Here is a 24,919-nt window from a genome sequence, read left to right as displayed (position 1 = left end):
AAAATACAGTTTGAGGAATAAGCCTGGCATGGAAAATTTCTTCTAACTACTGATTTGACTAAGTCATAATCCCTCAGAAACAGAATCTTTAAATAGGAGATGCTGAGTAAATTTTACTAATATATAGCTTTATTAGCTCCATCTGTAATGCAGTTAATTCCTAATTAAGAGTACTGTGACTTTTTTTTTAAATGAGAAATAAATTTTAATGAATTAAAATTTAAGTTTACCTTTGACTGATAGAGCCTTTGTTTCATCACAGACCATTTCTTCATATATTAACTTTTTTCTTAAGATTAGGTTTGAACTAAATTTAAAAATATCACAGATACATGTATTTCAGCTTCAATTTTTAAAATACTTTAACTAGTAGTTTCCGGAGAGGGCGGGTTTATGATGTTAGGGAAATAGGAGACCTGGAGTAAGTAAAAAGGAACGTATTTCTTCTATTCCTGCAAATTGGCTTTTGTGAACCGTTGGGTTGTTACTAATGTTTTGGCTTTAAGAAGATACTTCTGTGTCAAAAAGAGAGCTTTAGAAATGCATATAGATACTTTTCTTTTACCATATTGCTTTCTGTCAGAAATGAAATACTTTACTAGCAAAGCCATTGGTCTTCACCAGTTTCTTGCATTTCAACAATGTGTAGAGTGAGGAATAGTTCTGTATACCACCATGCACTGAAGCAAGCTTAAGCTTCCTGACATCTCAGTTGATTGCCATGTTTAGAAATGGGTATCAAGACTGTGCATCGGCAATGTTTATGTACTGGGTTTTGTTGTGGGGTTTTTTTCTATAAACTATGAAGATTGCGGAACTGGTAAGAATATTTAGTGTGTTGATAGTCATGACTTGTACTAGATATGTAAATAACTGCTGATTGTTAATGTATAATGAATTTTATCATTCATTTAGGTCAAATACATATTTTCTGACAAAACGGGTACCTTGACATGCAATGTCATGCAATTTAAGAAGTGTACTGTAGCAGGAGTTGCTTATGGGTAGGCATTTTTATATACTTCTCTTGATCTATGTGCCTTTCTTTTCCCCTGCCTGTGCATATGTATCCATGCATTAATACTACAGTTAAAATAAACTTATGCTTGACAATATATACAACTAGCATCACTTCAGTCATGACATCTCTTTTTGCAAAGAGGAACAAAAATAAAGTTTAGATATCAAAGGCTTACTGCTGTAACACAACTTCAATATGCATGTTTTTTTCTCTCTCAGTCGGTTTAATGTTGTTACTAAAAAAAAGTCTTCCCTCATACTTGCAAAAACTTGTATCGTTGTCGATGCTTCATATTTTACGTAGGCACGTGATCTTGCACTAATATGCAGGATGAACAAGAATTTGAATTACAGTACTGTAGCATGTACTACAGTACTGTAGCCACCATCCAAGTGGCTTTTATGAATACCGTTATAGTGGTATAACTCCAAATACCAATGTTGATATTAAGAAATCTCTCCAATAAATGCAAACAAAGCATTTTACTATTTCTTTGTCAGCAGTTGCAGCCAACTTCTTCAACAGAATTTGTAAAAGCCTCAAACTTCTAAGACTGTTTGAAAAAAAAATTCATTTGAGCAATAAATAGAGCAGAAGCACCTACATTGTAAATACCAGTGCGGCTTACCAGTATGTGAGGTGCTGGACCTGGGCTGGTCTCAGAGCACTCAGTAGCAGATAATTAGACACCTCTAGAACTGGGCAGAGACCAGTCAGAGGTTATGAAATTAAGTGTTGGGCTTGTCCTAAAGGTGATGATTTGGCTTTTGTGGCTTTATCATTTGCATCCCTTTGAAAATCCTAATTTTCAGGCATCTGATCTAGGCTTTCTGTTCTGAAAAAACTTAGATCCTTAATGCATTAACCATACTGATGATTTTTTTTTTTTAATAAGTTGTAATAAAATACAGTTCTAACCCTGATATTTCAAATACGTATATAAATGTGTGTGTGTATGTATATATATTGGGCCCAGTTTCAACCACATGAGCTAATTTTATGCCTTCAGAGAAACTGCTCCGAGCTATTTTCAAATTCTTTGTATAGCAGGTTATTAAGATAAAAACTACATTAATCGTAATGGCACTTAAAATCCATATTTGATATTCGGTTCATTATATATCTTCATCTGAAGTTGGTATAGCACAAATTCTAAAATTTTTCCTTTATGAAACCTAGGTGAGAATCTATTTTTTTTTTTAGAAAAAATTATCTGTTTTTTGTTGCTATACTTTCTAGCTCCCACCCACCCCATTTTGGAAAGACATAGACCAGTTTTCTGATTAGCATCATTGTTTAGGAAGCAGAGCTTCTCTTTACAGTGAATAGCCATTACAGCATCTCTCATAGCTACTCGGAGAACAGAGTCACACTGTCTTTCTGTATTGACACAAGTAAGAAGTTGGGAATATAGAAAAGGGTAAAAGTGACTGTTCCATCTCCCATGCCTCTTCTTTCTAAGTGTGTTATAAATTGTGACATATTTAAGCTTGTGTCATCGCAGGGCAGAGTCCTTCATGTGCTATGGCTAGCTTTGTTCATCAGCATTTTGTGAACTCAGCCAGACAAGCTGCATTAGCATGGCTTCAGATAATTTAAAAACTACTATTCGTTTAATGAGAGACTGTAACAAGGTATATATACTGAAATATAAAGCAAGATTTGTAAAGAGGACACATGCCTTTTTATCTGCTGGTATAAGTTAGTAAGTAGACAAGCTTTCAATTGAAAACAGAAAAGGTTAATTTATAGGTTATGAAGTCTGAAGAGAAACATTGTCTTTTTGCAATATTTTATTGTTATCTAGGGACTAGCAAAATACTCTATTGAAATACCTTTAAAACATTTTTTTGTAATTTCATTTCATTGACTAACTTCTTTTTTTATACACGATCAAATTTTTTAGCCTTTGTGATTGTTTTTCCTCTCCCTGTTTCTGTTCTTCCCTTACTTCTTGTGCAGCCATTGCCCTGAGCCTGAGGATTATAGTGTTCCATCAGATGATTGGTAAGCTTTAAAAATCATGTAGCATGTGGTGTTTGAAGATTCAAGTTGAAAACCAGTGAGCGAGATTTTTAGAAACAGCTAAATGTGAGGTATTTTACTCAAAAGTTATTTTAGCTTCAAATTGATGCAGACTGACAGTGTCTTACACAAATTTATGCCATCAGAATTCTATGGCATTAGGTTGTGTACTCTGGGTAGAATTGCTAGTAGAGTCACTGAGGTATAGTACAGTTATTCTACTAACAGTCCTGTACAATTCAGAATTCCTTATTGGAGGGAAAGTTTTGTCACTCATTGAGGTAGTTGGTCTTATCACAACTTTGATAACAGTTTTCTACTGTTACTTAGTAATAGGTTAGTAATAATCTCTAATACATTTGGAAAAAAGTCCATATTTGAGAGTGAAAAATATGTAATACCTTGTTATTAATATTTTACTTCCTACAGACAGTTTTAGAATATTAGTACTATCTAATTATTAACTGAAACTGAGATTAAAGCAACCAAATACACTTGGGGCCAACATTCATCCCTTAAGAGGGACCTCAGGAAAGTCTAAGTCCTGGCTTCTTTTCTGCTGCCGTCTGCGTGATGCCTTGTACTTCTTCATCATTCTTTCTTAAACTAAATATTTGTAATAGTGTTCACAATAAGCTCAGATAGATAGGGGGAAAATTTCATTTACAGTCTTTAAGTTACCACTATTATATTTATTGAAAATCACAGCAAGGTATGTCACACAAAACTGTAATATCTTGTCTCCTTATGTTAAAAAAGTTTGAAGGAAAAAAACTTGCTTTGCTAGATTAGAATTAATAATTATTTCTTTAGATTAAAAAAGAAAAATTCCCCCCACATACACATAAAAAGTGGCACACGTGCACACCCCAAAATCTTACCTGAACTGAGTATCATAATTTCATGTAGCAGCAAGATGTTTCTTACAAAGATGTGCAAGTGTGCCTAACTGTGCACAAGTGAGTGGTTTCATTAAAATAATGCAATGCTTACCTGAAATTAAGCATGCTTCCTTATAAGATATTTATGAAATAAGACTGGTTTTGATTAATACACATCAAAATCTTTATAAGCACACCTGAAATGGATAAACTGATGCCTGAACAGTAGTTTAAAAAAAAAAAAACAAAGCAGTACTTTCCTTTTATAAGTGATTAACATCTTGTAAATAATTATGAAATAAGATACTTAAGAATTTTTTTGTTTGTAAGCCTATTGTAATCAATAGAATCTGTTTATGACAGTAACATTTCAAGTCCTAAAATGACTAATGTACTGAATTCCAAATCTTTTAATTTTATTTATTTATTTATTTTATTTTTTTATTAGAAAGAATTGTTTTCCAGTTTGACACAACATATACCTGCAAATATTTTCTCTTTTTTTAGCATTGAGAATCTGGAAAATATCTTGAAGTCTTTCTGTCAGGAAGCTTTAAGCAAACAAGGCTTAAGCATTAGACTTTAAATAAATTTAATGTATCTGAAGTTGTTAACATTTGGCACTTCAAGATACATGTGCTTTGCATTTTTTTTAAAAAAAAAGTCTTGGTGAATGAGGCTGCTTTGAATTTCTCACTTTCATAACAGGGTTTTAGAAAAAGTAGTCCTTGGGTGGTTTTATAGAGGAGGTACTGCCATTTTATGTTCCTTCATGACAGTGCAGGACTAGAACAGCTTGCTTTTGGTTTTCATAAAGTATCTTTATACTGCCATTGTGAAGTATGTGGCTTATCCTTCAACTTAAATCACCAAATGTGTTCACTCTCTTCTAAGATTATGTGATCTAAGGCAAAATCCAAAGTAAAAGAAAAAATACTTTTCTCCAATGGAGTTTGCTTTTCAGCACTGATTTGTTTTACTGAGATTCAAACTCAATTACGTTGTCTTAATACTCAACAGTCAGCTGCAGTAACAAGTCTTCCTAGAAGTATCTACTTTTTTGAACTCTCAGCTTCAGCCAGAAGACTTACGCAATTTGAGACATGTTAGTGTATGACTTTATTTCTCCAGAACCATCTCCACCTTGCATCTCTTCAGTCCCTTCCTACTTCACCATTGTTGCTGTGTCATCTTTATACATCAGTTTACTAGGTTTCTTTTTGGTCATGAGTAATAGAAAATAAACCCTCTCCATGCAGACTTCCCTGATGTCTGAACTCAGTTTGCCTACCCCTTTCAGATACTGGGCTTTCTTTTCTGCAAACATTTGCAAACCTATTGCAAAGCTGCTAATTTCCCAAAGAAATGTGATCTCTTCAGGCATATCTTGTTCTGAGTCCCTCTAGTCATCTCATTCTATGGAGATCAGAAGACAAGAAGCCACAGTCTTACATTGTAGATTTATTTTTATTTCATTCTGCGTTACCTGAAGTCAGCAGAAAAACTTCCCTGGATTTGAATGTAGTTACATGAATCAGGGTTTATTAAAGTTAGATAAAATTTGGAGATGCAAAACAAGTACCTTTTCACTTCTTTTTCTCAAAATATATGATTGCAGACTTTATTGTAACAGCTACAGACTGAAACTGTGGATGATTTGTATATGAATTGTTAAGACTATGCTAATGATGCTCTCTTTTGTACGTAATTATTTCTAGGCAGGGTTTACAAAATGGAGAAGAAAAAGCATTTAGTGACTCATCATTACTGGAGAATCTTCAAAGCAATCATGTAAGTTATATAGAAACAATTACCATTGTTTTGTGAAATCAAACCATTGCTTTCAGTAAGTCAAAAGGTTATGTCCTTTGAAGGAAAATAAATTACGTATTTGCACAAAATCAGCATGCCCTCATGGATACTTTTCTAATTGTTTGTTGTTGATACCTGTTAATTAAATCCACCTGGAAATAACATCTAGTGTTAACTTCTGGAGAGGCTTTTTTTTTTGATGGTGTGATTCAGATGTTATGACCCTGAAATATAAGTCTTACCTTCTTCATTCTATGTCTGTTTTAATGTTAGGCATGCTGTCCATATGAAGTCATGACATCCATGAAAGCTTTCAGTATCAGTCAAGTTAACTTCCTATCCTGACATGACTTAGTATTTCTGTGCCCAGGCTTAGATAAGAGTCAGGAATTAACCATATATGTTGGTTTTGTGTACATGCTTCCATGAGGTTAGATCATCAGTTCAGGTGATGAAATGAAACAGGCATTCTAGAGGCTGGTATTTGCCCCAAAGAGACAATGTATTTCACAGAAAGTTAATAGCTAAGTTCATGATTTGACTAAGAAACAGTACCATCATTACCGTTTTCTGTTTGTCATTTGTACAAGAGATGTTTTTGCCTAGTCATAACCAAGAACACCTACCTTACATAGTGTAATGATTTTTTCTATGTTTGAAGAGTGTAAATAAATTACTCTTATTTCCTTAAATTTTGTCTTCCTGGGAGGATAATTTCAGGATAACTGGCAGACAGTGAAGCATTTTGTCCATACAAATGGAGCAGTCTTAAATGCTAAACACCCAAGTGCAACTCTCAAACATATTTAAAGCAGAGGGGACTCCTGTACTTACCCACACAGGCCAGAGTCAGTGCTAGTAATGTAGACTTGGAGGGGCCATCATCCTGTTTCTGCTGTTGTCTAGAGAATCCTTGGTGCGCAGGTGATTTGAATCTTGGAAGTTTTCTGGTAGATCTAGAGTATTAAGTGTTTGTGTGTGCATGTGTGTATATATATGTGTGTATATCTATAAAAGCTACAAAAATGCACTTGTATACATTTTAAAGTAAAAATTCAGGCACAAATTCAAAGAGAGGTTTCACCACTGTAAGTTAAATGTGTTCTGAAGTGCTTTGGAAAAGAATCCGTAATCCAGCCTTTTGAATACATCTTAGAGGACCTCAGGGCCCTCAGTGGAAGAGGACAGGAACCTGCTCCCATTAGAGTTTCTGCACTATGGAATTAAGTTAGGTTTTCAGAGATTATTGTGTTTTATAGAATAATTGTAATGTTGTCTCGATTGTTGACATTCTTTGTCTGAAATACTGTAAATATGCTACAAAAAAACCTCAGTTGAGGTGGCAGCTCCTTTGACCTTATTTAGGGGGAATGCTGGGGTTTCTTTTGATCAACCATTCAGGAGTCAGTTCATTCATTTTGCAAATTTTAGCTGTATTAGTCAAAAACAATCAACTATTTTGCTTATATATACTCTTTTCCCCTCTCTTGGCTAAATCATTCTAAATGCGAAAGAAAAAGCTGAAAAGCTTTGTAGACCCTGAAGTGCTTGACACATTCATCTAAGTAGCTTCCTTTAAAAGCTGTCTTCCTGACCTTGCAGCATTTTCCACATGATTTTTGGGTTTCTGAAGGTTCTTAAAACGTGTTGTCAAATATAGTATTAGACAAAAGTAATGTAAAAAGGAATATTTTTAGTAAAAAAGACAACATCCAAAGAGACTTCAGTGAATAATAAAAATAAAATAATTTTACTTTAAAATTCTTTCAATACAGCATTCATAGAATCATAGAATCATTTAGGTTGGAAAAGACCTTTAAGATCACTGAGTCCAGCCATTAACCTAACACTGCCAAGTCCCACTAAACCATGTCCCTTAGCGCCTCATCCACACGTCTTTTAAACACCTCCAGGTATGGTCACTCAACCACTTCCCTGGGCAGCCTGTTCCAATGCCTGACAACCCTTTCGGTGAAGAATTTTTTCCTAATATCCAATCTAAACCTCCCCTGGCACAACTTGAGGCTGTTTCCTCTCATCCTATTCAGAGTTACCTTCCTATAAAATACTAATTTGAATTATTCTATGTTTCTGGTTATCTACTTTTGATTGTTATGAAAGCAAATGCCACTAAATTCTATCTATATAGTCTGTACTGAAGTACAGCAGCAAGAAGTTATTCCACATGCTGAAATTAGTGTACAGATAATGTCTGTTTTGTTTAGTTGTTGATAATTTAAAGAGAGGAAAAATCTTTCATTAACTTTTTCTTTACTATTATTTGTACATGGCTATTATTATATTTCAGTTAGTTACTGCTTAAATGATTAATCACTTTCTTGACATTTTTTTTTTTAGCCAACTGCACCTATAATATGTGAATTTTTGACAATGATGGCAGTGTGTCATACAGCAGTTCCAGAAAGAGAAGGTGATAAAATTATATATCAAGCAGCATCTCCAGGTGAGAATCAAATAATTGAGTGAACGTATGGTAAAGTATTCTATCAACTCAACAAGCAAATCTTATTCTAAGTTTATTGGTTTTTTGAGATATCTTCTGAAATTAAAAAAGAAAACATATCCCTCAGAAAAAGAATTGGTGTTAGCTAAAATCAGTCTTGTCAAAAAAGAATTTAGATTTTCTGATTTGCTTTAGAAAATGCATATGGATGTCCTGTGGGTTATGTAAGGGCAAAGGGTGATTAACCATACAGCATTCTTTAGGTTTTGTCAGATTGCTGTGGAAGTGTGAAGGAACTGCTCAAATGCAAATAGATATCAGGAGAGAAATTGATGTGCTTGTTTGTGAACCTATTCTGTACTTGGTAACCATGGTACTGATTTAGAACAAGACTCTGTTTGTAATCAAAAATGAACAAGAAATGTTTCTACCAGGATAAACGTTGTGGTAAGCTTTACTACAGAGTGAGAAAAGACTATAATGCAAAATGATGAAGCAAGGCAAAATTTTGAAAATACATTCAGCTCTGCTGAGCTAATGTATTATGACAAGCTTTGATGGGAGAAATTACATGAAGCGCAGAGAGTCTCCAGCCTTCCTCTTCCCTGTCTGCCCCAGCTTCTAGGTGGTCCTCTCTCTGGAAATTCTGTCCTTCATCAGTTGGAAAACAAGGGCAGATGTAGGGCCATAAATAACGCTAACTGAGCCATGGCAGTGTTTTATTGGGCATGGTGAGCAAATTCAGCTCTTGACATCTTGAGCGGTTTGGAGAGAACTGATGCCTGTGGGAGTCTGGGTCGCTGCTTGAAATGTTTCCGGAATGTAGGCATTGAAGTTATCGATTATTTACAGGAATGACTTATCACTCTCTTCTAAAACAGAACTCGCACAAAAAACGAAGTGCCTTGTCCAGTACTCTACTGAGTTAAGGCACTTGGCTACTTATTAGGAGGTTTGTTCTCTAAGCAATGTGTAGTCAACATTCAAACTTCTAACCACCTGAAAGTAGGCTTACGAAGAGAAGGAAGTCAGGAAATCTTGTCTCTTGATGAAGTGGTGTCGTTGTGTCCACTGGAACATATAATTCATTAGTTTACAGCTTAAAACTTTGAAGAGGATGCTCTTGCTACTGAGCTGAGAGGCGTGTTTCTTTGGGGGCTTATTTTCTCTGAATTGTAAACTCATGTCATCACAGTTTTAACAGGAGAAACAAAGAGTTCTTTCCAGCAGCACATCTGATCTTAAAAATCTATAAAGGAAAAAGGAAGTCAAAAGTAGAAAAGCTTGGACTGTGTCCAGTAAATCATGGGGTATACTAACAGTTTTCTGGTACAGCTGTAAACTAACTAATTGACTTGTGGCAGATGAAGGAGCGTTGGTCAGAGCAGCCAGGCATCTTCGTTTTGTATTCACTGGAAGGACACCTGACTCAGTAATCATAGAGTCGGTAAGTACATTGGGGTAACATTATAATTTGCTGTGTTTACTATTGCCATAGTAAATAATTTCTGAATAACTGCATTGTGGTAGGTATCTAATGAGATGTTGTTTGTTTCCTTTTGTCTCTTTTCCTTGAGGTTTTTTGCATTAATTTTCAGCTTTTTTTTTTTTTTTTTAATTCTTCAGCTGGGACAGGAAGAGAGATATGAACTGCTAAATGTCCTGGAATTTACAAGGTAAACAGCATATTGTGCTCTTAGCGTCTTTTTGTGAAAATACTTTTATTAATTTTTCTTATGGATAAAAATGTTTGCATTTTTTATGTTTGTACAGGCAAAGTGTGCAGATTGTGTGGCTTTTATCTCTACTGCTTTTATCTCTCATCATACTATAGGCAAAGCAGCGCACATGATTAAGATCACACTCCTAGTTTTATCGTAAAACATTTTCTGAGACATATTTTTTCCATTGTCTCCTTTTGGACTAATATTTTTCACTTTTGCTTTTGCACAAAGATTCAAAAAAAACCTTGATCTCAAAACTTTAAAAAATTATGTGAAAAGACAGCATAGGAAAGTATTTGAACTTTTAAATATGTTTCTGAAAGCCCTAGCACCATGTGCTTTATTAAAAAAATTATATTTGGGGGCACGAGGAAATTTCAAATAAGTGTTATAGGTAACTTGTCTTTGCCTTGACTGATAGAATGAAATTTTGCGTTTGACCTTAACTATACTTGCTTATGACTTGTTTAAACAGTTTAGACCGAAACCTGTTCCCTTCTGAGCAGCATCACTAGAGCATGGGCCAGTTAGTTGGAAACTGAGTTTATAGCATACTTTGCTTTCAGTAAAAATTTTCTGTCAAAGCTGTTGAAATTATAAAGGTACCCGTAAGAAATCTGGATGCAGTTTCACTTGTTATGCATATCTGCTTAAATTGTATCCATGTATGCAGTCTGTGTTATAACTCTGTGTTCTAAGTATTGGTGTAGGCCGATTGCTTACTTTGGCACAGGATGGGGAAGAGATTCGTATGTAGAGGAAGCTCTTTTTTTGTTAGGATGGTTACTTGTAATTGTGCCTGCAGAAAGTGATCATTGTTTTCCTTCCTGTCCTATTATGTTTCCCTTGAGCTTAGCTAAAGAAGCAAAAAGTTCAAAAAACAAGAATCCAAGGCAATACTGGAAAGATGGGCTGAAGATGTATAGGTTGGGTGAAATGAGAGAAATAGTTGCCTGTAGTTATAATAATAGCAATATTCATGTGAAGCACAAAGATCACCACAGTGAAAAATAAAAATTACTTTGTGACATTATTTTTAGTTTTGAATGTCTTTTAATGGCTGCTTGCAATTAATGTTGTTTTTAATGTATTGTAGAGGACATACTTGGATCTTTTCATGTTTATGCCATGGTTTCATTTTTCTGTAGGCACTTCTTCCACTTTCTGTTCTGGAAAGTTAGCAAGTATGTAGCACAAAGTGCATTGTTGTTAGTTTGACATCTGTGAAAGTTTATACTGCATTCATGGAGTAGCAGTGAAGGATTTCTACTTTGTTCGTGGTTTTGATTTTTGTCTTGATTACATAGATATTTTTAAACTTCTATGTCAGTCTAAAATTGTAATTTGAACAGTGATAGTCTATGGAGAAAGAAGAATTGCTTTTAAATCTTAACCTTTGGAGGATTAAGGGGTTTTTTGGTGGATACCAATCACCCAACTTTATTAAGCATTCAGTTTTCATAGCTGTTCTTGTTATTCTGTAATACATAGCTTTGCTTGGAACTGACTTGTTGGAAGCACTAGAGGTCACCCTTGTTCCACAGCAAGAGAAATTTTGGCTCCAAAACATAACACCATCTGTTATGGGTAGGAGCATGAACCTTCAGAGCAGTAATCTGTAACGATTAAACTATTGAGTTAAGAGTTTCCAGGTGTTCTAAATTTTTCCCAGGAAAATATGTAAACTAATTCCTTGCCACCTTCCAATACAAGCCAGGTAAGACTCTTCTGCAAGTAGAGTGCAAGTGTCAACATTTGATAGGATAGTCTTTCGGAGAAGTATGTTACAGAAGTAAAACCTGTAGGAATGCTTGGTAGAGTTGTCTTTTATGGTATTCTCTTTTTACAATGATCATAGCTGTGCCTGTGAAAAGACAAGTAGTAGACTTGTACAATATGCTAATTATACTTTGTTCATAGCAAGGAAGTAGCTCTCAGTCTAACTTGCAGGTGAGCATACTGAAACCCTTAACCAGCTGACAATTATTCCTAAAATGTAGTGCTAATATCTGTGGAGCAAATAGTGTCTTGATAACTTGTGCTGAGTTTAGGTTGCCTCCAGTAGATACTCTGCCCAGATGCTGCAACTGCTGTGGTACCTTAAGCTCAAGGAAGTGAAGAGTTGTTCAGACACCTGCTGTTCAGGGCTCCCCGTACTGTCAGGGAAGGAATTGTGCGGTGTTGTCCTCATTCTTGTATTCTGTCACCTGGAACTGTAACAAATAGGAAAACCACAGCTGTCTCTTAGGACCCAAAACCAACTCCCAGGGTATGTATCTAGGGTGCAGGGGCAAGCACAGCACTATGTCAGTTAAGGATCCAGAAGCAAAGAATGTCTTACGCTTACTGTCACCCCTGTGCTGAGTACGTGCACTGTCTTTTCACCTGGGCCAGTTGCAAAGATGTGCATGATTTTGAGCATGTGATTCCTTGTTTCAGTAAGCATAAGCAGTGTCCACTATCAGTGCACAAATGGCACATCAGTCTTTGCATCAACATGTCATATACCAGCAGTGCTACTGAATGAGGTTTTGACTTGTATCTGCTTGTTTTGTAAGAGGAATGAATTGAATTTTTAGCACCAGAATTAATTTCACTGGCAAGTATTGAGTATAGCTGTAGTAGTAATATCTCAGTATCTGGAGTATGTACCATCTATTGATCTAATGACTGATTTTCATCTGCATCCCTGGGGCATATCTCCAGACTAGCAGAAACAATCTGCGCTAGTTACAGACTAAAGTTTCTTGTCTAAAAACTAAACATTGTTGATTGCTGATGTATTTACCTGAAATACAGCAATAGCTTGGCTAGTCCCCTGTCAGACCAGTTTTATGAATAATCCACGTTGCCTTGACTGTTTTACTAGGCAGACAGAAGGCCTCCTTCTAGAGCATTTGAGACTTTATCTCCTCTCCCTCATTCAAAGAGGTCCAGAATATACTGATACTGTTTTGTGACTAAAGACTGATACTTATAAATGTAAAAAAAGAATGAGTGGCTGACAGAGGAGGTACCAAAACCTCTGTAGTGGTGTTTGTTTTGTATGGTAGTGTGCTTACACTCTGAAGAAATTTTCATCTTAAACCTGAGGTGGATTTTAAAGTAACAGGGGGCCCATCAAGAGCTCCTTCTGCATTCCCAGATTCTGGAATTGGCAAATCTTGTGACTGAGGGAGGTGTTTCTGTCCCCTTAAGATGGTTCTGTCCATCTGTAATCCCATGGCGACTCCATGGGAATTACTAGCTATTCTGCCTCCTTGTCATGACCCAAAGGGTTACCCAGCCTGCAGGTGTATACAGATCACAACAGTGCGGTTGCAGGATTCCATAACACACAAGGACACAGGGGCTTTATTTTCTAAATTTATTTATTACAGATTACTACAAATTACTATTAGTAAAGCAAGTATACTCATGTGTAATAAAGAAAGTACATTTATATTTTAATAGTAGCACCTATTGATAGTAGCAACAAGTATATCTTTCCATATATTACAAGTTGCTACTAAATTATCACTAGTGAAGAAATACATGTAGAATCGGTTACCTATATGTGCGTGCACACACACACACACACATATATATGTAATTCAAACTAATACGGGTACAGTGCTCACCAAACCGCTCCCAGGAGTGGGGCCTCAAAGTGGAGAACGGACAAAGTCTCACTTCGAAGAGAGTCTGGAGTCAGCCAGGTGTTCCTGGTGATGGTCCAATAACTTGTCTAGGAGATCTCAGAAAAAATTCATGCAGGGGGAGTTCACAGAGAGAGAGGCTCCATTTTTATACGGCAGAGACATAAGGGAGGTAGGATACCACCACCTGGAGCAGTCAATAGATGCTGTTTTTCACCTGGGACAGCCAGTAGATGATGGTGTTGTCTTTTCTCTCAGAACATCTTTTATTTGTCCAGACTCTTTTTCCTGTTCTTTCAGCTAGAACAACTAACAGCAGTTGTTGATTCCTACTTTCTCAGACTTTTTCATCTTTCCAGACAATAAGTTGCAGTTACAGTTCCTTGTTTTGCACTTATTAATGGTTCCTAGGTACCCAGCTATACTTCAGAGATGCCAGCTACACTTCTCAAGGATGTTTCTGGTTCCTAGGCTAACAGTTCCCAGGCTGGCAGGCATTTTCTCTGTCAGTATTTGAGCAGACATCTTCTATTTGGTATTTTTCCCCTTATAACCGGGTCACCTTTTTTGCTGCTCACAGGACTTCTATGGTGAAGAAAACAAAACAAAAAAAATGGTCTTACACTGACAGTTATTTGTAGTAGTGCAATTCTGTGGTTTTCCGTATTTCACCAGGAAAAGGAAATAGAACTGTCATTGCAATGAAAAGGCTCATAAAAAGTTAGTCCTTGACAGTAAGTCCTGCTCATTAGCTTTATTGCAGTTTTACTAAGAAAATGCGTGTCAGTCAAGATTCATTATCTGTCTTCATAGCTGAAGTTTCAGAATGCCACAGGAAAACATTGGTTATTCTCTGATACGGTTTTCAGTAGATTGATAGGCAGCTGTATGCAGAACTTGAGGATTGCAATCTTCTGGTATTGCAAGACAAGTACAAAACTACTGAGTTTTTACTTTACTACTATACTTTTGTATAAACAAAATTATTGTTTATACAAACCCTAAATTACTGTAATTCCTCCACCATTCCTTAACTGAACTTTCAGGCAAGTGTAATGAATTTAAGTAGCAGTAGGCTAGATAATCTTTCCAGGGATCCAAGTGGATCTGAGACTTACTTTTATTTTAGGCAGCTTAAGTGCGTTTTGGATGATCTGAATTTCTCCACTATTGTCTAAGCAGATCCCCAACTGGACACTGTCTGAGCATTTTTGGAGTTCTGTTATCTGAGGTTTTTTGGATTAGAGGTGAAATGGAGAAAGAGTTGCAGTAGTTAATGCCTTTTTTTGCTCTCTTGTGCAATATTCACGGTAGAAATGTAATTTAATATTGCTGTTCAGATGTCTGTGCTTCAAGCAAAGTGCATGCACAGGTGGAATACGAAAATATTTTCTTGAAGATACTATTCAATCAGTTACTCCACCAGTAATTATTAAAGTTCTTTCCTCCACCTATCTCCATACATTCCACTTATAGGAGCAGTCTGAACTTCAGGAACCATTCATCTAATAATGCTATTTGATATAGAAATGGGATCCAGTTCCAACAGGAACCGGAATTGTAAAAGGGCCATTTACTTCCATCTGTTTTGTGTATTTTGCTGTGAACTGTTGTATGAGAAATGTGTTTTGTTCCCTGAATACTTTCTGTGGGTTTATTTTAAAAGTTGAAGTTTGAAAGACTTATGGTATAAATACATGTTTGACTGGCCATGATCTTGAATCTAAAGTATGCTTGTTGGAGGACCACAAAGGGAAGACAGAAAGCAGGGGGTGACAGTCTTCTCCGTGCTTTCCTCCAATTCCTACCTCAGTCATGAGGACAAAAAAAAAAAGTACTTAGATCTCATTAATGACTGAGAACCAGAGAGCAGTTAAAATGAGGTGAGCCCCTTTCTAATTCTTAGCATACTTAAAACTTTGTGTGATTAATGATACTCTGGGATGACAGTAATAGGATTGCAGCACAGTACACTGTGTGAGACACTCTGTTTGGCTGGGAGGAAAGAAAAAGCTGAAAAGGTCCGTTGGTCACAAGTGCTTTGTGCTTTAAGATGCTTTTTTGTGATCAGTAGACAGTATTCAGATGAAGGTGAAGATTCTCAAATTTCTTCTATGGGAAAAAGGCCTACAGAAGTATGCACAGAAAAACAGCATTCACTCTAATTATTAGACAGTAAAACTGTTTTTTCCATCCAGAAGATAATTCAGAATAGGTAACCCTTACTTCTTTTCCTTTGTCTTATGTAAGATATATATTGATACTCTTAGTTAAAATGTTGGTAAATATTTATATTTACGAACTACCTTATATAGGGCATTTATTTCTGTTTCAGCACTAGGAAGAGAATGTCAGTGATAGTTCGCACGCCATCGGGAAAGTTAAGACTCTACTGCAAAGGAGCTGTGAGTTTTATTCTGTTTTCACTGTATCAAAGAACACGTGCTACCAATACACATATGAAAGCAAAAGGTTGTTATAACTGCAGTCAAAACATTGAAAATGTGCAGAAAGGAGTGTTGATGCCTTTTTAAATTCACATCATTTTACTATAAAGTTGTTTATTATGATGAACTAGTTAACGTCTTTTTTTACTAACTGCCTATGAAGGTATGACAGACCTGTTCATCCTATTCTTTGTACTGGACTAATACCTTTATGCTTCCTATTAATTGCTTCCTTCTGTACTCCAAGAAAATGGATGAATGTATGGTTTAATCTATTAGTTACTTGCTGGAGTAGCTGAGCATGAACCACTAGGTAGAAATAGTAATCTAGCATAAGTAACTAAATGGGAATTTTAACGTACCATTGATGTTATGCCAGAAGTAAATTTTCCTGAAAACAGGATCTATGGGAAGATATCTTATTCATAATGTATCTGAGAATGGCAGAGTTGCTCATGAGATCTTGTTCTGTATCTTAAATCAAGTTTGAGGGGGGAGGGGGATGCAAATCCAGGTCCTGAATGGTTTAAAAAAAAACAAAGTTGATTGAATATAAATGTCCATTCTGTATCTTCTCAAGTGGAGGGAAGAAGCTGTTGTTAATATTCTGTATATCAAGCTGGCTACAAAAACCTGAGAATGGCAGTTACGAGACACTATTTTTACCTTCTGGGCTTAATATTAAAGAGGAAGACAGAATTTTAGGAGATCAAAAGAATTCAAGTGGCAAGCCAAAGGACCATACAGCGCTTCTCAAAACGAAGGGAAATAACAGCAAAAAATGTAGGAGAGAAAAACTGCATCATAGCAGAACTTGTATATTAAGAGAATCTGAGGATTTGGAATGTCCTTTTTTCCTTCCTCTGAAATGAAATTACTTCTATCCATTTTGATGCTGAAATACATTAATACAGTGCTGCATATTTTTCTGCCATTTTCCTACATGATTTGTATTGTCTACACAAAAACTTATTTTTCTATTAAATTGTTCTGAGTTCATTTTATTTTTTTGTAGGATACGGTAATTTATGACCGTCTTGCTGAAAGTTCAAAATACAAAGAAATCACCTTAAAACATCTAGAGCAGTTTGCTACAGAAGGTGAGTGATACTATTCAATATGAAACTAGATATAAAATTCAATTACTGCTCAACTTTTTAGTTTTGCAATTTTATGTTGCTGTAATGTTTTACTCGCGTTAAGTTTGAAAATTATGTTTTAGTAATGCTTCCCAAAAAAGATCTTCCTCTTTCTGAGAAGTTTCAGTAATAAGTTCACACTTAACCAAAACAAAACAAAACAGCCCAAAAACCCCACGCAGTACACAGTGGAGTCTTTTAAACAAAGTATATTTTTCCAGAGAGCAAACACATTGCACATTGTTTGTTTCTGTGAAGATCTCATTTCCCATGATCACTTCCATGTCCCACACACAATGAATGCTGTAGGGATGGCACATAGCAATAAGTAGTCAAAGTGAAGATAGTAAAGGATTATAGAGGCTTATATTATATAAGGCTGTATATTTGGTTACAGAAAAGGTTAAAGTAGATCAATATCTGCTATCCTGTGTGAACTGATACAAAAATTTCAATCCAATTCTTAATTACTGATCTCACTGTATCAGTGGTACAACTGACGTAACTTTTTTCCTTAGCGGTCAGGTTGGACCGAATTAATCAACATGAAAAGTGAAAAATTCCACCCGTCTTTAAAACCACTGTACATACGTATTAGAGTTAAGAAGTTTGTTCAAGTACTTTTTGTACCCTTTTTTTAACAGATGAAAAGATTTACTGTTCAGAAGAGTGAATTGCTAACCTTTCAAAAGCATAAAAGTCAATCTTTTAAAAAAAAAATTAAGTACGTCTCTCTCTGGAATCGATTAAAGAAACTTTTATTTATTTTTGCATCAGATTTAAATTGCAGCTGATGACGTTGCAAAGTTTCTCATGTGTATCCTTTCATGTGGCAGTACAGTATGTCCTTGGCATTTGCTGCATGCTCTTGGTGTGTTGTTCAAAAATGAAGTGGTTAGCATGGCTGGCATTTATATTTAAGCATTTATTAAGCTTGAGTGTTAATGCCTGCTTGGATAAATAGAGAAAGTGTATAACTTTCCTGTGGTGTTGTTCCAGTCTGTTAAGAAGCAGACTTAATGATATTTTGTTTTCCACAAATCTATCTTTTTTTTTTTAAATTAAAATAGAAGAAATAATTAGGCTCTGATTTTAAAAAGAAAAAGCAAATGCCTTGAACAACTTATTTGCCGATATTCCTGATTTATTCATTCTGTCATCTGCATAAAATACGCTGAAAGAGTTGTGGAAATAGTTGTGGAAATAGTATTACTATTAGTCAGTCATAAATTGCTTTCTTCCCCCTCACCTCATATTTATGTCTTTGGACCATGCTAGCAGATCCTTATTACAAGGGGTGGGGGGGGGGGGGGGGGGGAACAAACCAGTTGATTTGTTAGCCTTAAGTTAGTTCCTTAGGTCTAGATGGTGAGAGGCTGTGTTCCTAATGCTGATTACTAAGATACTAGGATTACGCTTGCTTTTCATCCTGAAGGTATTAAATTACTGTCTTAGATGTAAGACACACATGTATTATTTCATGCCCAGCCTCTTGATCATTTCAAAATTGCTGCTGGTGATGAGCTGTAAACAACAGAAACCTGTGAACAAATAAAGATGGCATTTAGCTGTCCCTCGTTATGGTGCTCCTAGAGGAGAGGCCAAAGGCACTAACTACATTGGTCCTGCCTGTCCCCCTCCTAAATCTACCTGTTTGCAAATTGTGGCTTCATAAGGCATCATTTGGCTAGAGCAATGCTCTTCTCAGTATGTGAAGAGTTATGCCAATTTCATGCTCTAGAAATCTAAGAATCTCTTAATATATGAAAATGAACTGTTAGAACATTCACACCTCACTACTTAAATGGAATATAAATGTGTGTTGTCAAAAAGTAGATGTTTCTTGTAATCTTGCAGTCTCAAATTCTCACTGCAGTGCTCAATTCAGGTTTCTACTGAAGAAAAAAATCTGTTAAGATTTTTAAGCTCAAAGATTGTTAAGTAAAATCTCCAAATGTTGCCTGTACACAAAAGTTGTATTTTAAGAATTTGGAAAGCTGAAAGAATCTGTGAGAGGAGAAAATTAAATCTGAGCGGTAAATTTCAAACTTCAGCTGAGAATTTCCTAAGGATATTGAGGAGGGGTGAAGAAGAGGGTAGTTGTAACATGCTGATACACTTTAACTTTATGGGTTTCCAGCATACCAACATATAAGTTCATAAAATTTTTGTTCAGAAATATCATTCAATCTTATAGTTTTAATGTTCCTAAAAATCTAATGTATATACTTGTTCAGCAAGTGTAATTTTGGGATTGCCTCATGTTTTGTTTACAGTTTAAGATAAGTCAAATCTTGTGTAAAATTCCTTTTTTTCTTCCCCTGAAGTACATCACCTGTATTACATTCAGCTACCTTGAAAGAGTTACTCCGTTGATTAAATTGCTATCATTTTTACTTTATATATATTAAAAAATGTTCTTCAAGACATGCAGCAGTAGGTTGAAAATCGGCATAAGCATACATAAAATACAGAATAAATTCAGTGTTTAGTAGTTACTCATTGCAGGCATATCAAGGAGGGGACTAACAAATACTGAATCATAGTTACTATCTGCTTTCTCTTTAGGCTTAAGAACCCTGTGTTTTGCTGTGGCTGAGATTTCAGAAAGTGATTATCAAGAGTGGTTAGATGTCTACCACCGTGCTTCTACAGCTATACAGAACAGAGCACTCAAACTTGAGGAGAGCTATGAACTAATTGAAAAAGTATGTGTAGCTTTCTGGTGGGGGGGGGGGGGGCGGGGAGGCAAAGAGAGTGGTTTTCTAATTAATGTCCTTGCTTTCTATACCAACTGAATCATTATTGAGGAATAATGCTTAGACAGAAAAAAAATCTAGCAATATACTGACAGCTGTGTCATGTAGTCCTTGCAGTTTAATAAAAAAATTAATTTGACAAAGTTTTTGCAGCAAGTATCTGCCTTGCCAGAAAGCACTGATTTTCGAGTTGAACTACTGGAAAGCTTTTTTCAGGGTTGCTCTATTCTGTAAAAAAGCGTAATAACAGGAAAACAAGATCTGCTTCATTGTATAATGATCTTAGAACCATAGAGTACATAAGGTCGGAAGGGACTTCTGGAGGTCATCTAGACACAAATCCCTGCTCAAAGCAGGGCTAATTTTGCTTGCCCAGCACTTTGAAGTTTTGAGTATCTGCAAGGAGGGAGTTTTCCCAGCTGCAGTAGGCAATTTTTTTTTAGTACTCAAACTATTACTTTTTTTCACCCCTCTTTCTGAATGAAAATTTCTATTGCTGCAGAATGTGACCGTTGCCTCTTGCCCTTCCACTGTGCACCTCTTAGCGGAAGATGGCTTCTCTGCAAGCCCTCTTCAGTTAGCAGAAGGCAGCCGTGGAATCCTTCCTTTAGCCTTATTTTTTTCCCATGTTAAACTCATCTTGCTTCCTCAGCTACTCTTAATACAGTGTGCTCCAAGCCCCAGGCTATTTTTGTGTCCCTCCGCTGGACTTGCTCCACTCTGTCAACTTCTCTTGTACTGAAGACCAGAAAGGGAGGTAATACCCAGATGCAGCTTCACAAAGAGCAGAGCTGTAATCACTTCCCTTGAGTTTCTAGCAATGGTGATGCTGGAGTAGCCAAGCATGTGGTTAGACTTCACTGCCTCAATAAAAAAGGCTCCCGTGGCTCTTAAATGTATAAGCAAAAGGAGTTCATGAGACCAATATTGCTTGAAGTGCTGATTTTTGACTTTTGGGGAGTTTTTGGTTTTGTTTTTTTTCCTTGGAAAGGATAAGAGAGATGACATTGATGAAACTGCTTAAAATTCAGAGCCTCAAAAACCTGCAGTGTTTAATTCATGAAAAAGAAGAGTGAGGGTAGATAGCTTCAGTTACTTGTGAGACTTCAGTTTACATAGATGATCATCCAGACATGCACAAGACAGTCTTAAAACTATGTAACTTTGTTAACACCATGGCAACCCTGCTACCATTACAATTTTTGTATTAGCTGCACAATTACTTTCTCAGCATGTGGTATGCAGGCCATGCTGCAACCAGGATTGCACACTATTAGGTTTATAATGGTGGTGTTAACAGGGTTTTAGCTAGTTTTAAAGGTACAGAAATATGAAGTATAAAAATGGCTGTATTCACAAAAAAGTATTGATTTGCTGCATGGGAAGTTAAAACCAAATATGTTCAAGATTATGGTTTTAAGATTAAGATGAACTGACAGTTGGGTTTCCTTACAAGGTGAAGAGAAATCATTAAAAGTGAGAGAAGATATAATAATAGCACTCCTTAAGTCTTCAAATCAGAGAGGTGCCCCTCAGGAAAAGGTAGCTGTTGCTGAAGAAGCTACTGAGCTTGTAAATAATTGGTTTTAGTGGTCACACTGCATTGTTTGTCAAGCCACATAGATATCTAACTTAAAGCTCATAGGAATGAACTGGAAGATCTTTATTAGTTGATACTAAATCTGATTAATGAATTTAGAGAGCATTAATTTTGTCGTAAATGTGGAAAGTTAAACAAAGGAAACAGAAAGATTAAAACTGAATTTAAACTGAAAAAACTGCATGTACTGAATATTTTATGTTCACAGAATCTTCAGCTGCTTGGAGCAACAGCAATTGAAGATAAACTACAAGACAAAGTGCCTGAAACCATAGAGACACTCATGAAAGCAGACATAAAAATCTGGATACTTACTGGGGACAAACAAGAGACTGCCATTAACATAGGTAATATATTTGCATTCATTTGATGGCTTTGTTACAGATTTTGAAATGATAGAAGTTGCTAGACTAAAATTGCTTTCAGAACGGAAATACTATAAAAAATAATACTATTATATGACATTTCAGAATTTAAATGTTAACTCATTTTTCAGTCACTGATAGGGGGAGAATGAGGAATGGTGGATTCTTCCCCTGTTAAAACAGTAACAGCAAGAAAAATTCCTGTTATCATAGAGGGGAGGGAAAAAATAGGCATTTGTGCTTTTTTGTAGCATCTAAAATCAATTAAAAAGAATACATTGTTTGGGTTTTGATAGTGAGAGGGAATAATACTAAGAAAATGTTAGTATTCTTAGTTTCCCTTCTGTATTTTCCCTTCTTTCGAAGAAAGCTGGTAGGGACCATAATATTAACTAAAGCAAAGCAACATAGATTGTGCATTAAAGTACTATAAACTTTACCATCAATCAGAGGTTTCCTTTTATTCTTTCCTTTTATTATGAAGGAGGAAAAAAAAGAATCATGAATTAACTAATTTCAACAGCAAGAAATCTGTATTTTTAAATAGTAATACATGAAACCTGCATTTAAGATTCAGTATTCTTTGCATGTGAGCATATCAGCACTTCTGGAGTAGCCCAGATATGTGCCCCAAGTAAAGCATTATTTTGGTCACATGAATCCTTTTTAATACTATTATTATTTTTAATCTTAAAGAACTTTTTGTTTGCACATGATACAGTTGATCTAAGGTTATTTTCATTAGTACCTTCAGGTTTGAGGCAATACATGTAATACCAGTATTTTCACTTCTTTGAGAATGGTGATATATATTTGTCTAGGCAGCCTGCATCATTAGTACACACCATACATTCTGTTTAAAGCATCAAAGAATAAAAGAAAAGAATGGGAACATGCATTTCATACAAAACTTGCATATATACAAGTTGCATTCCAAAAATTTGCAAGGCTAGGGGAGATCTGTTTGCTGTTTTCTGTAACTCCCTGTAAAGATATTTCTTGTCCTTCTGCTGAGCACCTCTGTAAATAAGGCACAACAGTCACAAGTTGCAGCAAGGAAAATTCTGACTGTTCTGTCTTTGTACCTGTATGTCTAATTTTTGTAGAATGCAATATAATTTTTTTTACCATTGATTGCAGCTGGGGGAGTCTTATTTTTAATTCTGTCTGTAGTTATTTTTCAGGAAAAAAATGCTTTGTTATATTACAATGGATTTTGTGGAACAAATTTTTGAAAACAAAAATGTTTTTAACAGGTCACTCCTGTAAACTTTTGAGAAAGAACATGGGACTAATTGTTATAAACGAAGGCTCTCTTGATGTAAGTAAAACCTGCAAAATTTCCAGTTAATGAAACGTTATTTTAGTGCTTAAAATATCCAGACGTCATGGTGGAGATGGCCTGAAAAATAATTTGGAACATCCATTTATCTGGACAGACACAGAAAACTCTGCTAAAAGCACTGTTTGGTGGGGGTTTTTTGTTTCTGTTTGTTTGTCTTGGGGGCATTGCTTTTTCATTTGTTTTTGTAATCTTCTCAGTTAATTTTAGTATTGCATGCTTGGAAGACTGTAGGATCTTTGTGACAAAGTATTACTGAATAACTAGAAACCTAGTCTACAGCTCCCAAAACTACAGTGTAGCTACTACACAAATGGACTTCAGAATGATGAGCAAACAAATTCCATGTAGTGAAATTACTCTGTCCATGCAGGCTCAAAGCCAGGGGCTTCACATGCTTCTAGTAGCACCTAGCATTGCCCAAACAAACTAATCCTAAATTCCTTTCTAATGCTGTTTCTTACAGAATACTTAGTATCTGCCAAAAAGTAATTGTTATTGTGTGGTTAAACAGCTGAAATTTTTAATCCGATGTGGAAGTACAAGTAAGGGTTAAAACTATGAACTTGCAAGTATACAGTGCTTTGTAGAGAAGAGATTCTTTAGATAAGGTAGGAATGCAATACTAAGTGAACTATATCTCATGAGGGGGGAGGAAAAAATCCTGTTACCACCCTCTAAGGGAGCCTTAAATGAACTTAGAAGTGGAAGAATTTTCTCAGTAGGAAAACTCACCGTCCAGAAGGCTTTGGGAGAAAACCCTGAAATGAAGTTTACCTTACTCTGTATTGTGATCAGGTTGCTCAAGATAGGACTAAAGGAGAGGAAAATGAAAAGAAAGTATGAGAATCAGCAAGGGGCAGGGGGGGAGGAGTGCCTTAACTGAAGGATTCAGTGGTAGCATGTAAGAGTAGGCTATAAATGAATTAAAATACTTACTACTTTTTTTAAAATAGGTACTTTTAAAAATGTTTTGACCCATTTAGAGTAACACGTTTTCAACATTAGTATGAATTTAATCATGATGAATGTATTTCAGTTATACATTGTTTTAAGCAACATATTTTTGCTGATAAAATTGAAAATAAAATCCCAAACACAGAACAGGCAGAAGCTGTTGATTTAATGTCTGGAACCAGAGTCTGTTGATATAGTAAGCAACTTTTGACACAAGTAGCCTATGATATTAATGAAGAGAGGCAATTTTCTTTTCTTAGTTTAGTTCATTGGATAGCTTTAGAAAGACTGCGATTAGTTTTTTGTTGAAAAAACAGGGAAGGTTTTTGGTTCAAGCACTTAACTTTGCTTTTGAATTTTTCACTCCTCGACCAAACTCTGAGTGAAAATTAATGAACACAAGTGAGAACTTCTGTCCTATATTTAGGTTATTCACACAGACTGCCGGATTTCAGAACTACTGCAATACTTAATAGATTTGAAGTGCAAAAGATTGACTGCTTTGTATACTTCTTTATATGTAATGAAATAAAGTGAGGTAGTTTTATTTAACTACTAAAAGGAGTCCAATTAAAAAATCAGTAAACAAGCATTGCACATTAACCACTTCTACTGTGATGATTAAAAAGTTGAATAAATATATATTAAGCCATATATTTTAAAAATAAATGTATGTAAATATAGTTTAAGAATAAAAAGTATCTGATATGATAGCTGTACTGTACTCCCTATTTCAAACTGAAGT

General features: G+C 35.6%; 1 protein-coding gene across 1 annotated transcript in view; it reads left to right on the top strand.

The window, feature by feature from the left end:
• The window catches only part of ATP8A1 (ATPase phospholipid transporting 8A1), a 109,486-nt gene that overhangs the window by 33,105 nt on the left and 51,462 nt on the right, over positions 1–24,919 (top strand). Inside the window, exons 14-23 of the mRNA XM_059817919.1 lie at positions 916–1,004; positions 5,646–5,718; positions 8,098–8,203; positions 9,568–9,650; positions 9,830–9,879; positions 15,901–15,970; positions 17,028–17,112; positions 19,720–19,859; positions 21,719–21,857; positions 23,132–23,196. Of these exons, the coding sequence (XP_059673902.1) occupies positions 916–1,004; positions 5,646–5,718; positions 8,098–8,203; positions 9,568–9,650; positions 9,830–9,879; positions 15,901–15,970; positions 17,028–17,112; positions 19,720–19,859; positions 21,719–21,857; positions 23,132–23,196 (900 nt within the window). The remainder of the gene's footprint in view (positions 1–915; positions 1,005–5,645; positions 5,719–8,097; positions 8,204–9,567; positions 9,651–9,829; positions 9,880–15,900; positions 15,971–17,027; positions 17,113–19,719; positions 19,860–21,718; positions 21,858–23,131; positions 23,197–24,919) is intronic.

This window comes from Gavia stellata, chromosome 5 (assembly GCF_030936135.1).
Source record: "Gavia stellata isolate bGavSte3 chromosome 5, bGavSte3.hap2, whole genome shotgun sequence".
Classification (NCBI taxonomy): Eukaryota; Metazoa; Chordata; class Aves; order Gaviiformes; family Gaviidae; genus Gavia; species Gavia stellata.
The sequence above is the reverse complement of the archived record's forward strand: the minus strand, read 5'-3'. Positions and strand labels throughout refer to the sequence as shown.